The sequence below is a fragment of the Chelonoidis abingdonii genome, chromosome 22 (assembly GCF_003597395.2).
Source record: "Chelonoidis abingdonii isolate Lonesome George chromosome 22, CheloAbing_2.0, whole genome shotgun sequence".
Classification (NCBI taxonomy): domain Eukaryota; kingdom Metazoa; phylum Chordata; order Testudines; family Testudinidae; genus Chelonoidis; species Chelonoidis abingdonii.
In genome coordinates, this window is record NC_133790.1 from 7,928,083 (window position 1) to 7,943,008 (window position 14,926).

General features: G+C 41.2%; 1 protein-coding gene across 1 annotated transcript in view; it reads right to left on the reverse strand.

Moving 5' to 3' along the window:
- The window catches only part of VPS37B (VPS37B subunit of ESCRT-I), a 33,667-nt gene that overhangs the window by 9,332 nt on the left and 9,409 nt on the right, over positions 1–14,926 (reverse strand). The window contains exons 2-3 of the mRNA XM_032800720.2: positions 3,660–3,831; positions 1,418–1,500 (exon numbers count right to left, since the gene is read on the reverse strand). Of these exons, the coding sequence (XP_032656611.1) occupies positions 1,418–1,500; positions 3,660–3,831 (255 nt within the window). The remainder of the gene's footprint in view (positions 1–1,417; positions 1,501–3,659; positions 3,832–14,926) is intronic.

Genomic DNA, 14,926 nt, shown 5'->3' on the forward strand with positions numbered 1-14,926 from the left:
CTTTACAATTCCAAGCAATGTTTTTCTCAGTTATTTCTCAGATGTATTTGATTTCATCTCTGCTCAGCTATCATTTTGTGCCCAAGCCATGGTAGCAAGAACATATAAACCTGGCTCTTGCTTAGCAGGGCTCTCATGTTTCCCTGACCTATGGAAACATGAATGAATCACATTCAACAGTTTTCCAGATGGCTGGCCAAACCATTCATTTTATGATTCAGCATTGCCAATACTGACCAGGATACCACTTAGAACCCTGCAAGCAAGAACTGGTTCCAGCATCAGTAGAGAGTGAGAGATCCGTATTAAGCCATGTTTTTAGTCTACTCATTCTCACTGCCTGGACAAAGCGAGGCTTTGGTAAATGCTATTTTAATCAAGATAGGCAACAATACATTTCAATATAACCAATTATAATTTTCCCTGAACATGACTTTTTGAGATTGCAAGTCAGTTTTAACAGGTTTGGTTATTACTCTTAACAAGCAGTGTAGTGAAAACAAGCCAGTGTCCCACAGGCAATTCACAAATAGAGTCAACCACGTCAATGCCTGTACAAACCTGAGCACAGTGAGGGGTGACCAGATACTAGACAGATATCCAAGAATCATAATGGAATATTCCATTGTTGCTGAGGAGGCTTTCCTCCTCCCCCAGAACACTGCACACTCATTATCCTCATTAGATTTTCAGTTTGAGCAAGAGAGAATGGCTCATGTCAGTTTTTCATTTCACCCGGACTCCATGAGTGACTGACATGTTGTGTTAGATTAATACATGCACCTGGCAAAGAACATTACATCTAGATGTTTATTTAGAAGTTCTACACAGACATGCTATTGGGTTGAAAACAACCTGAGGGCACATCTACACTATGGAGACTATAGCAGCTCAGCTAGGCACCATACCTATGCCAGTATAACCCCACAGCACTGACAATCTATAGTGATGGAAGGGGTTTTCCCGTCACTATAGGAACACCGCCTCCCTGAATGATGGTAGTTAGGTCAACAGAAGGATTCTTCTGTTCCCCTATCTGCATCTACACCAGGGATTAGGTTGACATAGTCATGGCACTCAGGGGTGTGAATTTTTCACACACACCACCGAGCCTGTAGCTGTGTGCCTATGGCCTGAGCATGCTTTCCACATACAAGCTAGAGAAAAACTATAGTATTTATGTTAAAAATCTTTAAAGTAAGCTTGCAATCCTTACTCAGACAAAATAATTCCCACTGAACTCAAGTGGCTGTTTGAAAAAGTGTTAAGTGATGGTTTGGGCCCTATTCTTTGAAAAACCCTTAGATCTAGGATATCTTTATTTAATAGTATGTTACAACTGAGTATGTTCAAAGCCTTGCATAACTGAGATGAGAAGCAGAATCTCTTATTTGCACTACACATGTACTGCCATTACCTCAGTGTCTTCTTCAATCTTTGCCCCCTCTGTTTGAAGAAGTGCTAACAGTGTCTCCAGGGAAGCACTGCTGGATTGCTTATCTAAAATAATTGAAAAGAACAGTTAATGGACCAGCTATTACAAGCGATAATTTCTGACTGAAATTATATAGATCCAGTAAGGATAAGGCTTCTTTTAAAGGCCAAACATATTATTTGATTATTTAGTGTTTGTATTACTCCAGACAGGAGGATTCTAAGTAGAAAATGCTAATGTGTTTTCTGAGAATTTCATTTAAAAATTACTCACTACAGTAAACTTATAACCGAAAAAAATTAAATGAACTTAAGTTGGTAAATGTGTTAAGATAAAATACTTCATAACTTGAAGTATGAAGCAAGAATGTATTAAATCCAAGATTATATTCAGTCTAGGTCTGAATTTTCATTGGGTTGGACAATCTCAGGAAAGAAAAATTTGAGGATTTTTTTTAACATCAGCTGAAATTTGATCATATGCAGATAAAAGATCAACAGTAGTTAGGTATGTACGTTCTTTTAATCAAAGAAAGGAATGTGTATTCCAACAATACATGTTTGTCTCTAGTTCTTTTTACTAGGTGGCAGAAGATGTATTTAATAGTTAAGGCTACATTTTAGTCACAGGTATTTTTAGTAAAAGTCACAGACAGGTCACGAGCAGTAAACAAAAATTCACATCCCATGACCCATCCATACCTGGGACTAAACGTACCTGTAACTAAAACTTGGGGCGGGGGGGGGGTCAGGGCTGGGGCAGCCTCGGGTGCTGGGGGAGAGTGGCCTAGGTGCTGGGGGGCAGGCAGCAGCGTGCAGCCCAGGACCACCGCTGCTGCTGGAGTAGGGGATTGGCAGGGCCAGCAGGCTCCCAACCTGGCTCCGCACCTCCCCTCCGCCCCAGCAGCAGCAGAGTTTGGGTGTGGGAGGGGGCAGAGGGTTGGGGCACAAAACAGGGTGAGGTGGGCACTGGGTGACACTTACCTTGGGAACTCCCCGGAAGCGGTGACATCCCGCTCATCTGCTCTGCGCATTGCCTCCGCCCAGAGTGCTGGCTTTGCAGATCCCATGGGCTGGGAACTGCAGCCAATGGGAGCTACAGGGGTGGTATCTGCAGGTGGAGGCAGTGAACAGAGCTACCTGGCCATGCCTCCGCCTAGCAGCTGAGCAAGGGCGATGTCACTGCATCCAAGGAGTCCCCCAGATAACTGCTGCCCAGAACCAACCTCACCCCATCCTGTGCCCCAACCCACTGCCTCCTCCCACAGCCAAAATCTGTTGCTGCAGGGGGGGACAGAGGGGTGTTGGCCCAAGACTGCCCCAGAAGCAGCTGGTACGATTGGCACAGGGGTTGTGTGAGCTGCCCCTGAGCCAGGCACACCAGCCACTGCAGAAGTCAGCCACTGCAGAAGTCATGACCTCAGTGACAAACTCGCAGCCTTATTAATAACCTATGAGAACAGTGGGATTTTCCAGAGCTCCTATCAACTGTGAGCTCGTTGGGGGCAAGGATGATTTTTTTTTGTTCTGTGCTTTTAGAGTGCCTAACACAGGAGTGGCCAACCTGTGTCTCCGGAGCCACATGCGGCTCTTCAGAAGATAATATGCTGCTCCTTGTACTGGCACCGACTCCGGGGCTGGAGCTACAGGCACTAACTTTCCAGTGTGCCAGAGAGTGCTCACTGCTCAACCCCTGGCTCTGCCACAGGCTCTGGCCCCACTCCACCCCTTCCTGCCCCCACCCCTGAGCCTGCCGTGCCCTCGCTCCTCCCCAGAGCCTCCTGTACACTGCAAAACAGCTGATCAGGAGGTGCGGGGAGGAAGGGGTAGGTGCTGATTGGCAGGACTGGGAGCAGTGGGGGGAGCAGATGGGGGACTGCTGATGTATTACTGTGGCTCTTTTGCAATGTACATTGGTAAATTCTGGCTCCTTCTCAGGCTCAGGTTGGCCATCCCTGGCCTAACACAATGAAGTCCAGAACTATGACTAGGGCTCCTAGGTGCTATGGTAGTACAAATAAATAATAATAATATAGACTGATCTATAATCCAAACATTACTATTTTGACACTTCAGTTCTTTTACACACACTGATATTCTGTATTCACACAGCTGAGAATTAAGGACATGCATCAGAAAAGAGAGAGTATATCTATCCATATTTTAGAACAAGAGAGAAAAGTACCGGAAAATAGGAGATATAGAACCACAAGAACATGTTATACCTAGCTTGGTTTTCTTGATCTGATATGTTTCAAAAAGAACCTGCAGCTCCTGATATTTCTGGTTCAAACTTGTTTTCAGAGAGTCCAGTTTTGGTTGGTACAAAAGATTGCCCTCAGCCAGACTACGGTTGCTGGCAAGAGTCATTTCCTTGCTAAGCTGAACATTCTGGGCCTGCAAAAGAAAGATATATAAGGTATAATGAGACAATGATATATTAGACAAATACTGATTCTATACAGACAACACAAGACTTCTATAAATTTGACCGAGCAGCAAAATCCAAACTGTCTTGAGTCATCCTCATCACCACTGAATCAGATCCTAAACAGATGCTGATAGTTTTGGACAATGCATAGTAAGCAAAAAACTAAAGATGGGAAAGACCTATTAGGTAATCTTGTGCAACCCTTATTCCAACCATTGTAGATTTGTTTCCCACCGTATCTTCTGTGCTCTGTCCAGTCTAGTATGAAAATCCATTTCAAAAACTGTCCTTTAGCCTTATGCTCAAAAAGTAACAAAGCAGCTCTAGAAGACACAGGTAAGCTATATGTGGCGAGGAGCATATTAGAAATGCCTACAATAGAAAGGACTATTGTGGGAGAGGCTCATGAATGCTGGAGACAAACTTAAAAGGAACTGCACCTATGGAAATCTCTACCACAGGACATAAGAGTGGAACCAATCACTTTCAGAATGAAATGAAAGATTTATTTCTTTGATTTTGCTTTCACTTCCTTCAGACATAAGCAGAAAGCTTATGAAATTGTTGTCTCTGGCACAAAGTGACGAAAATGATGACGAATATAGTAGTTTTTATTTTTAAATACTTGGGAGGCACTCATGCTTTGGAGAAGAGAACCATAGGAGATGCACATTTTTTTCCCCCTCTTTTTTGCAAAGGGGAGGAGGAATCACTGATACTGGTGGGTTTTTGCAAGTACAGTTTTTTTTTTAATTTAAATTCTTAAATCACGGACCTAAGTAGAAACTGGAATAGTTCTAGCTCTCGCTACATTCCTGAAAGAGCCAGGTTTGATATTCTGAATATGGTTGTGGCTAGCCCAGTCTTCCCACCAGTAGACAGAGCTTTTGGGGAGTTTATTCAGAAAATATCTGCAAGGAAGTGAGAGTATGTGTGCATTTCATCATTTGAAGAATTTATTCTAATCCCAATTCTAAATCTATGTGAACAACGTCTGGTCTACTTGTCAAGTCACAGGATTGTGAGTGCAGAGTTTTATGTTCTATTCCAGGCTACACTGACTCACAGTGTGTCCTCTTACAAGTAATCTAATCTATGTGCATAAATTTCTCCCTCTTTAAAATGGTGATCGCTGAAGGGTAAAGCAAGGCTTTTTTGTAAAATGTGTTGAGATCCCAGAATAAAAGATGTAAACTGAGTGCAAAATATTCCATCCTTCCTCTATTACTGAAAAGCAAAAATCAGTAATTGCTTCCTTTATGGTTCCCTCTCCTACACATTGTTCCCAAATAGTGTTAATAAAGCAATCCTGGGTTATGGGCAAAAGTTGTTTTTTTTTCCAGTTTAATCCTTCCAATTGACACATCCTAGTTTGAATGATGCTGTTCTCAAAGAATGAAGGGCCAGCTCTCAAAAAGCAAGAAACAAAGACCACTGTAGGAGATTCCAAGTTTGTTCAAACCAGTAATTTTTCAAGAAAGTCTTCGTGAGACTTTGGGAAAGCAGAGCATTGTGGGAAAGGCTGCCTGGGCAGGATTTCAATTTAGACTTCAAAACAAGATTCAGACATCAAAAGGGAAACATGGAAGAGATTTTATTTCAGCTGTTCAGTCTGAATCAAAACCACGGTACTCTTTTCCCATGGCCCGCCAGGGGGACTGATTCTCTGACACTTGCCTTTACTACTTAACCCAATGAAAGATCTCTACAACTTTCAGTAGTTTGTGTTCTTTGCCTGCTAGACTAACACAGTGTCTATCATCCTGCACTATTTATTCTCACAAGAAATATTATTTATTTCTTCATCCTCTTGTGCCTTTTGATAGGAAGATTTTGCATCCATGGTAAATTTGGGAGTGCAGTGGTACACCAGTGTCCCTTGTGAAATAATCCCTGGTAGCATACCACAAGGTGCATCATGCCTCACGCAAACACTGTAGGCAATTCTGGGCTAAGACTCTATCAGCCCAAGGTCCCTAGTCCGCTCCCCAACAGCTTTCAGTATTTATGCTCCTCCTGCCTCTGTGATCTCTCCTCCAACTGTCACAGAACTGTGACCCAGATGCTCCACACCATAAGGAGAAGAGCAGGAGCAGATTCACCACACTGCACTTTGTTGACTAATCAGTCCTCAAGCTGATTCTCCACACTACCAATGTGCTCCCTCTTTAAATTCTGATCAGCTTTATATTAGAGAGTTGCACACTTTGTTCCTTCGAAGGGCTAAGTGTGAGTGCACTGCAAACACCAGAGGCTCCATGCATCTCGCCATTCTCCTCACCCGACAAGTGACCTGTGTGCCACTCTCCTATCCCTTCTGTTTCAGACTCCCTGCAGCCTTCAGACCCACTCCCTCATACCAAGGGATCTGTGTGCCCCGCAGGGGCTCTGTCTCCCCTCATTCACTCCACCAGATCACAGGGGCTCTGTCTCTCCCAATTCTACATTCCCTCACCATGCCAGAAGCTCATTCCCTCAACCCTTTGGCTCCCATTCATTCTTCTCTCTGCATTCCCCATGTCTACCTTCCTCCAAACTATTGTCTTATCTCTCCCCACTAGGGATTTTGCGTACGGCCTTTTCACCCATGCCAAGAGCTCCATGTGTTCCCATCCCTCCTTCCCCTCACCCCCATGCCAGGGCCTCACTCTCCCCTACATCAGGAGCTCTCTGTGTCCCCGATCCCCCCATATTTTTCCTTTCTTTCAGGGTGTCAGTTTAAAACTATATTGGGAGAACAGGCAGAGCTAAGATGGAGGTACTGCTATGCTGGAACACGTTAATGGCTGCCATTAAGAGACTCGTTGATCCATGGACAACTATAGAAGTGGCTGAAGTGGCTGGTTTTGTTAACCAGATGCCGGGGGCCACAAGTGTCCTTCCTTTTCCCCTTTCCCCCAAATCAATAGGGTTCTGGTCACTCCCTGAAATTCTGGAATTGATCAGTTGCAACACACAGATCATCAAGCTGAGCATTAAACCTCACTTTGCTTACCCAATGAAGATAGAATTAATAATAAAATTACAACTTCCACTTCTGTTACCTAAAAGGTTTAAATATATTAGCTCCCTTTAGCGTCTGCGTTCCTAAAATGTTTGGTTAAGCTGAAACTGCCAAAAAATCTCTCTGCATACATGACTTCTGGTTTCCCTTCTCCTTTTCTTTGAATTAAACTCATCTGTAAGTCTCTGTCCCCAGAGCGACCTTATTACTGGATTGTTTGGGTTTTGGTGTTTTTTTTTTTAATTATGCAAGTTTTTCCACTTAACTTTTGTTTATTGTTCTCTCCCTAATCCTTCCCATGTTATCAGTTTTACTCCTTAATATTTCCACCTCGTCCACCCATCTGTTTATTTTAGCTGCTGCTTCCTTCCTCTCATCTGCCTTTTGTATAGACTTTGTGCCAACGTCTGCTCATTTCCTAGTTTAACATGTAGTTCTCCCATATGCTAGTGTGCATGCAGACTAACACTTGGTATTATTAATTAAACTGCATTGGTAGAGGGACTAAATCTTTCAAGACCAACAGATACAATGCCTATATTTTGTAAAGTGCTGTAAACACACCTACACGTAGTATTTTGTGCAGTCATGTTATACAGAGATAGACAGATACTTTTAACAGTCAGGCCAACGGACTCCTTCCAGGACAGGATGCCAATGACTAAGAACACGTGATCCCCAGCACCAAGACCAAAACCACCTTTTATTATAAAAAACAGATTATACTAATATTATTCACTGATAGTACTACCTTAATTAAGATGAATCCCATTTAATTCAGTAAGGATGCTTGTGGAATACAATACTACTAAACATTAGAAAGGATGGAAGAACCTGGCTCACAGTACTTTGGCATTTATACACCACTTTCTATCTTCAAAACATTGTCTATACATTAATGAATCCTCAGAAACATCTCTGAAGTTGGTATGTATGTATGAAATTCCCTATTTCTGAGATGGGAAAGCTGGGAGTTCAAGGGACCTGCTCCATGCCACAGAGGGAACTAGGATCAGAAGCCAAGTGTTCCTAGCCTCCAGTCCTGTGCTCAGACTGCATCGAAATAAAAAGAATGTTTATTTTCAAAGCACTAAGGGCAGTGTCAACAATGTCTTCAGAAGTAATTGTTTCCTTTTGAAAGGCTCTGGATTGTATGAAATGCTTTAATCTGCCAACTTCCAAACACTGCCTAATGCTGTATTTAATATGCATATCATCCTTAGTACACCTCTACCCTGATATAACACTGTCCTTGGGAGCCAAAAAATCTTACCACATTATAGTGAACTTGATTTGATATGCCGGAGTGCACATCCCCGCCCTCCTGGAGCGCTGCTTTACCACGTTATATCCAAATTCGTGTTATAATGGGTGGCGTTATAAAGGGGTAGAGGTGTACTTGAGGTATAGTAAGAGCTATATATTGCCCTTATTTTTTGTACTCCTCTACCTGACCCATCTCACTCACTCAGCACACCAGTAAGTCAACGGTGATATGGATCCAAAACTCAAGTTATTTCTTTCAATTTAGGACAAACTGAATTTGTCATTTTGTTTTACTTTCAGAGGATTTTCCCAGAATAAAGGGCAGCAAGTCCCAACCACATATTTTCAACCTTATGCACTCCAGTCCCTGAAGTGTGTGGGGGGGGAATCACTTCTACCCAAATCCAGTGCTAAAGACTGTCTAATATTTCATGGTTGCTTCCAATTGTTCGTCCTCATCTTGCCACCTAAAGCACTGCAAAACACCTCCTGCCATGGTTTGTCATTCTTAAAAGCTTGAAAATAAGTTCTCCCCCTTTCCCCCAACCCCAATTTTGCCAGATTCCATTTGTTCAACATCACTCTACCCTCTTTGCCTGCCCTCCCCTGGGTTTTGAATGGAACTGAAAAAAACTACGTCTGTTCTTAGTTAACAGCCTAATTTATACAACCTTATCAGTTTCCTATCAACACATCTACCATCAGCAGAACTCTTAACAGCTTAGATATCTGCTAAAGAAATAGGAAATGGAGGGGAACACAGCACATTGTATATACAGGGACCAAACAAAATATAAAATGTTTCCCTCCCTCACCTCACCAATGGAATAGTTAGACAAAGGTCTTCCCCAATTACACCAATTTACAATCAAATCTAGGGATTGTGTATCTGTAAGGGTGGCTATAATTCAGGTTGGTCAACTGTTAAATACATATAACATAGCTAAGCAACACCCAGTGGGATAAAGGAGACAAAAATCTACAAATAGCTGTAAAGTGTAAACATCAGGAGGAAAAGTGAAATATTTATTAGTGAAATAAAGGAAGTAAAATTAGGAAAAGGAAAAAAATTAAGAAAGGAATAAAATCTTCTTAGTGAGAGCAGGCTGTGAAACGCTTTCTCAAGGAGTAGAGAGTATCAGGAGGTAGCTATGTTAGTCTGTATCCACAAAAACAACAAGGAGTCCGGTGGCACCTTAAAGACTAACAGATTTATTTGGGCATAAGCTTTCGTTTATGCCCAAATAAATCTGTTAGTCTTTAAGGTGCCACTGGACTCCTTGTTGTTTTCAAGGAGTAGAGGCTCCATCTTTGGCATGTTTAACACTAGACAAAACTACAGCAAATGTACAAAAGGAAACGAACTGGTTTTGGCACGCAGATGACAGATTGGATAAACTAACAGGTCTTTTCCAGTTCTAGATTCTAGGATTTCACTTTCTGAGCCTCACAGGCTGCCCTACCACTGTTGTGTAACGAAGAAATATTCTCCATTTCAAAACCTGCCCCCATTCCCAGTGGCTGACACACAAGCCAATTTAAGTATTAGTAGATTTGGCAATTCAGTCAACTGACCAGTCAAATATTTCGACAGCAGTCGAAATATTGTAGGTGGCGGACTCCATTTCTGATTGCATCATGGTGTCATTGTTTCATTTTTTAGAACTTCATTTCACTGAGCTTCATGTTTTTCCGAGTTAAAAACAACACATTCAGTAATTTGGTTACTTGATTAGGCACAAATATCTAAGGCTAAGCCTACTGGAGAACAGAGACTTACTCTTTTTTGTTACTGTTCTAATAAATTAGTGCTTTAAAATATTTGAACAATAATTTTTGGAGAGGTCAAATGCCCAACCCTGCAATAGTCTTTATGTTACCTTGGAGAACACAATTAAATTATAAATGCTGGGAGCAAGCATAGTCTGAATGAAGAAGTCAGGAGACAAAGCTGGAGGGCCCCAAGTTCTAATCCCGGCTTTGGCACTGATTCACTTAGGTCTACACAACCCATGGCAATAAGTCCCCGAGCCCAGGTTGACAGACTCAGGCTTCCAGGGCTCACACTGCAGTACTAAAAATAGTAGGGTAGACATTGAGGCTCGGCCTCGAGCTCTGAAGTCCAGGGAGAGGGCTGGGCTTCAGAGCCTAAACTGCAACTTAAAAGTACAGTTTTTAGAGCCAGAGTGTGAGCCCCAAGAGCTTGAGTTAGTCGACCTGGGCTTGGCGCTTGATGCTGAGGGCTGCCACTGGCTGTGTAGATGTTCCCTGAGTGGCCTTGGGCAATTCAGCTAACTCTCATGTCTCAGACTGTTCATCTTTCTCCAACTGTACATCATGGATAATACCCGATTATCCCATGAACGTGGTGTGAAGATAAATGTAAACACTGAGGGAATGCATTAGCATAAAAGGCTGTCTCCAAATTGCACACACTTATCAGAATCAGCCTCAAATTGTACCATCCACAAAATAGCTAAGTTGTGAGGTTCTGCCACAAAAGTAGGCTTTGTCTATGACCCTTTGAAGAATGACAACAGTGACTCATCCCGTTTTACGTTACATCTCTAACAAGGACAAATTTCCTATAGAGGGTGAACATGATTGGTGTTTATCATCATATCAAACACTACGACTTAAGTAATCTTTACTTTCCTTAATGTTTCATAATGTCTCAGTTTTTACAAAAATGGTAAGCTGAATGAAGTCCAACCTCAATTTTGTCCACCTCCAAAGAATGTAAAGTAAGTTAAACAATTTTACAATTAAGATTAAAAACACTGTTTTGGTCAATATATTGCAATGTTAATTAAGGTTATTTTATTTAATTCAGAAGAAACAGATTCAAGAACTGCATTGTTTAGCATTATAAAAACCTGCAAAATAAGCTGTGAATGTTCTAAACTAATAACAGAACACTCATTTTCTTCCAATTAGTCTCCACAATTAAGCTTTCTCTACACTAGAAAGGGTTTGCCAATGTCACTGTACTAGAAAAGCCTCCTAGATGGGGAGATAGTTATTGCTGCTACAGCTTATACCAGTTCTTCATACAAAATAAGCTATACTATGCCCAGACTAGAGCTTTTTGGGCATATCTAAATGGATTAGCGGTGTGATTTTTCCATACTCATAACTGACATAGGTAAGCCAGCAAAACTTTTAAGTATAAACCAAGCCTTAGTAAATCTAGAAGTTTCTCCAGTGAAGAGAAAGACAAAGTTACTAAACCTTTGAGAATCTCAAATATTATCTTCCATAATATATGAAAAAAAGATCACCTAAGGATCTTCAGCCTGGGTTTTCAGGTGGAAGTATATTCTTGAGAAACCTCAACTTCTCTTTTCACCTCAGTGGATGTCACAGGTGTGTACAACTGGAGGTGTTTGCAGGCAGAGAGAGAAAAGAAAGGAGGAAAAGAATGGCCTGAACCAGAATGCATTCTAGATGGGTTTAAAATGGAAATACAAATGCTACAAATCAGAATACTAGGTTATTTTCCTGCCTGGGATGTTCTCTGACCATGTGGAAAAGCACAACTCTCTCCCAGCTAACAGAACAGTTTAGCTGACATTCTTCATCTTTGATCAGTCAAGATGCAAATTACCAACCTTCATTTTTAATACAAGCTGAACAAGTCTTCTCATGGTATTATACGTTAAACATGACTATGTTTATATTAAATCATGTTACGAAAATGTTTGTATCCATGTAAAATATAGCTCCAATTTCTGTAGTTATTGCAAAAAAAGACAGACACACAAGACAGTTTATATACAAGTCTAATAGAAGCAAAACACATCTCATGTAAAAATGTGTAACTTCTTTAGGCCTGTCTACTTTCACTATTAGACCAATAAATTAAATGATCCCTTTATTTTAAAGTGAATAGCAATCCCAAATACATTTCCTTGATCAACTGTGGGGCTGTTTTATACTGTGGCCAGGTCTACACTACGAGATTAAATCGATTTTAGATACGCAATTTCAGCTACGAGAATAGCGTAGCTGAAATCGAATATCTAAAATCAATTTACTCACCTGTCTTCACCGCGCGGGATCGATCCGTGCGGCTCGCTGTGTCGAATCCGGAAGTCCAGTCGTCTAGCTGGAGTTCCGGAATCGATCTAAGCATGCTCTGGGATCGAGATATCGCGTCCAGACCAGACGCGATATTTCGATCCCCGAGCAATCGATTTTAATGCGCTGATCCGGCGTGTAGTCTAGACGTGGCCTGTGTTAGACATCAGGACAGTACAGCAAAGAGGGGTCAGCTAAAGGAAGATCACCAAAGCCAACTGAAGACCTTCAGCTGAAAGAAATGGGATGTTTAAGGGAAGCCCTCCCACTATGTAAACTGAGTGCAAATTGAAGTAACAGTTTGACTTTTAAATATGCTGCACGAAACCAAAAACTGTCTCAAGCAATCTCCCTCAGATCCCTTTTCAACCAGCAGGGAGGAATGCGTCTTTCAGATACTTGTATGTGAGCCTTCCCTCTGAGATTTGCTCAGTATAGATCAAATCTGGAAATTAAGACACAAACTACAAGCATTAATTTTTAAGTACATAATCCAAGTACAGACAAACAGTTAAATCCAAATGAAACAAACCAGCAGCTCATAAAACACTTGCAGAATTGCCCATGGGATTGGTAGAGTACCTTAATGAAAGTTAAGATAAAAATTTCAATGTGCAATTTGAAGCACAGATGCAGAGCGCTGGTCAGAATTGGCAACAAGACAGTACCACCTGAGAGGGGGGAATCTAAACTCAGCTTTCTAATTTAACTACTTGAGATTTAACCACATTCCACTGAACATTCAGTGCAACAATACTGAGCTAATCAGAAGAGGAACCTAATGACAGAGGGATTGCGTAATGCTGAGTGGGTCATTCTGAAACTAAATATATATAATTATAAAGGCACAAGACTATGTGGCAAGAAACTGAAATCGTGGTCACACATACCTACGCATATATTTTTTTAAAAGATCAAAACCCTGATTTTGCTGCCATGCCAAAGAAGCTTGTTCAACACTTAAAAACACTGGTTTACAAAAGAGATACTCCAAGACTCATTTGTGTGGTGCAATGGTGGTCAGTTACTGTGTAGTTTAGTTTTAGAATGTGTGTTCCTAAGGGAACAATTCCAAACCAGATACCTATTGTAATGCAAGGTCTGAATGAGACTAACCCCAGCTAGCCACAAAGTCTGGCAAATCCTACCATAATTATAATCTTGCATTGGCAGGCAACACAGTAAATACACTGTCAGCATTTCCATTAAAAATCCTTATTTTCAGTGAATTATAAATTCACAAAAAAATGTTCCAAGCTGCAGCCCTTAACCTGCTTTATATTTAACTCTCATACACTAATTTGAGGCTTCCCTTCCGAACCCCACATACCCTAATACTCCCACATTTTGCCCTGTCTTTACTTTTGCCACTATTGTACAAACAAAAAAGAAAACAGCCAAAATAAGAAGTTATGTTAAGACAGTGCTAAGTCTTCCTTAGAGCAGAACCGCACATTTTGACTATTTGATTAGTAAAATATTCTTTCAGTAAGTGTTTAAATGGTCAAGGAATTTTAGTGTCTTAAAATTTGGTTAAAACTTGGTTAAAAGGCAGAGTTTACACATAAAACACAAGGAGTTGTGTAAGTATGTTAGGAAACAAGACATACTTATCAAATAGGCATGCAGGGCCAGCTCCAGGCACCAGCTTATCAAGCAGGTGCTTGGGGCGGCAACTGCGGAGTGGGGCGGCACTTTTAAGTATTCGGCGGCAATTCGGTGGAGGGTCCCTCACTTCCGCTTAGAGCAAAGGACCTCCGGCTGAATTGCCGCAGATTGCAATCGTGATTGCGGCTTTTTTTTAATTTATTTATTTTGGCTGCTTGGGGCGGCAAAACCCCTGGAGCCAGCCCTATAGGTATGTAGATTTAACTGTGTTGAAAGAAAATTGCCCAAATGTGACAATTTCTTATATGAAAATTATTTTCATAGCAACTGACTTAACCTCCTTGCATCCAAGGTTTTGTCTACACTGGAGACATTTAGCAAAGTAACTCCCACTCTGCTACCACCAGACCTGGTGGTATCACTGGTAGGAGCTCTAGTGTAGACAAAGATCTAGCTGCTGCTGGCATTTTATTACCAGTGGGAAATTGTAGCAAAAATGCTTTAGTGTAAACATAGCCAAAGAGTATTTCAGAAAAGCAAGAGCAAAGTTCATACTTATGAACAAGTTGGTAGTCCAGATTTCTAAGATACATGTTGGTATTTTGGCAGGTTTCCTTTATTTTTACCAACTGAAGTCCATTGAACCAGCACTGACTACCAGTTCTGCACCCTCTGTCTTTTCATAATACCAGTGTTTCAGTGCATGAGTACACTTAGGACTTGTGTCATAAAGTGAAATTGATATGATCATAGTTTTACTTGCTCTAAAATGCTGCACCTGCAGCATACTGCAACACTAGCAATTACTACTCTCACTTTTCAAATTTGAACCTAAAGGATGAGGACTTTCCCCATAGTTTTTCCTCCTCATTTTGTATCCCCCACTATTTTCACAACAACTAAGTGGAGATCCAGAGAGTCTAGCTTTAGATAATCTACTGAAAGCAACAACTAATATGTTCCTCTGAGTTCATACTAAACAAAAATCCTTTGTCATATATTCATTGTTAGGTGGAGGGAAAATGTTAACTTAAATTTACGCACTGAAATACATCACTGAAGTGCTTTTTTATTCAACTTGTTGATTAAGTTAATAGAAAGAG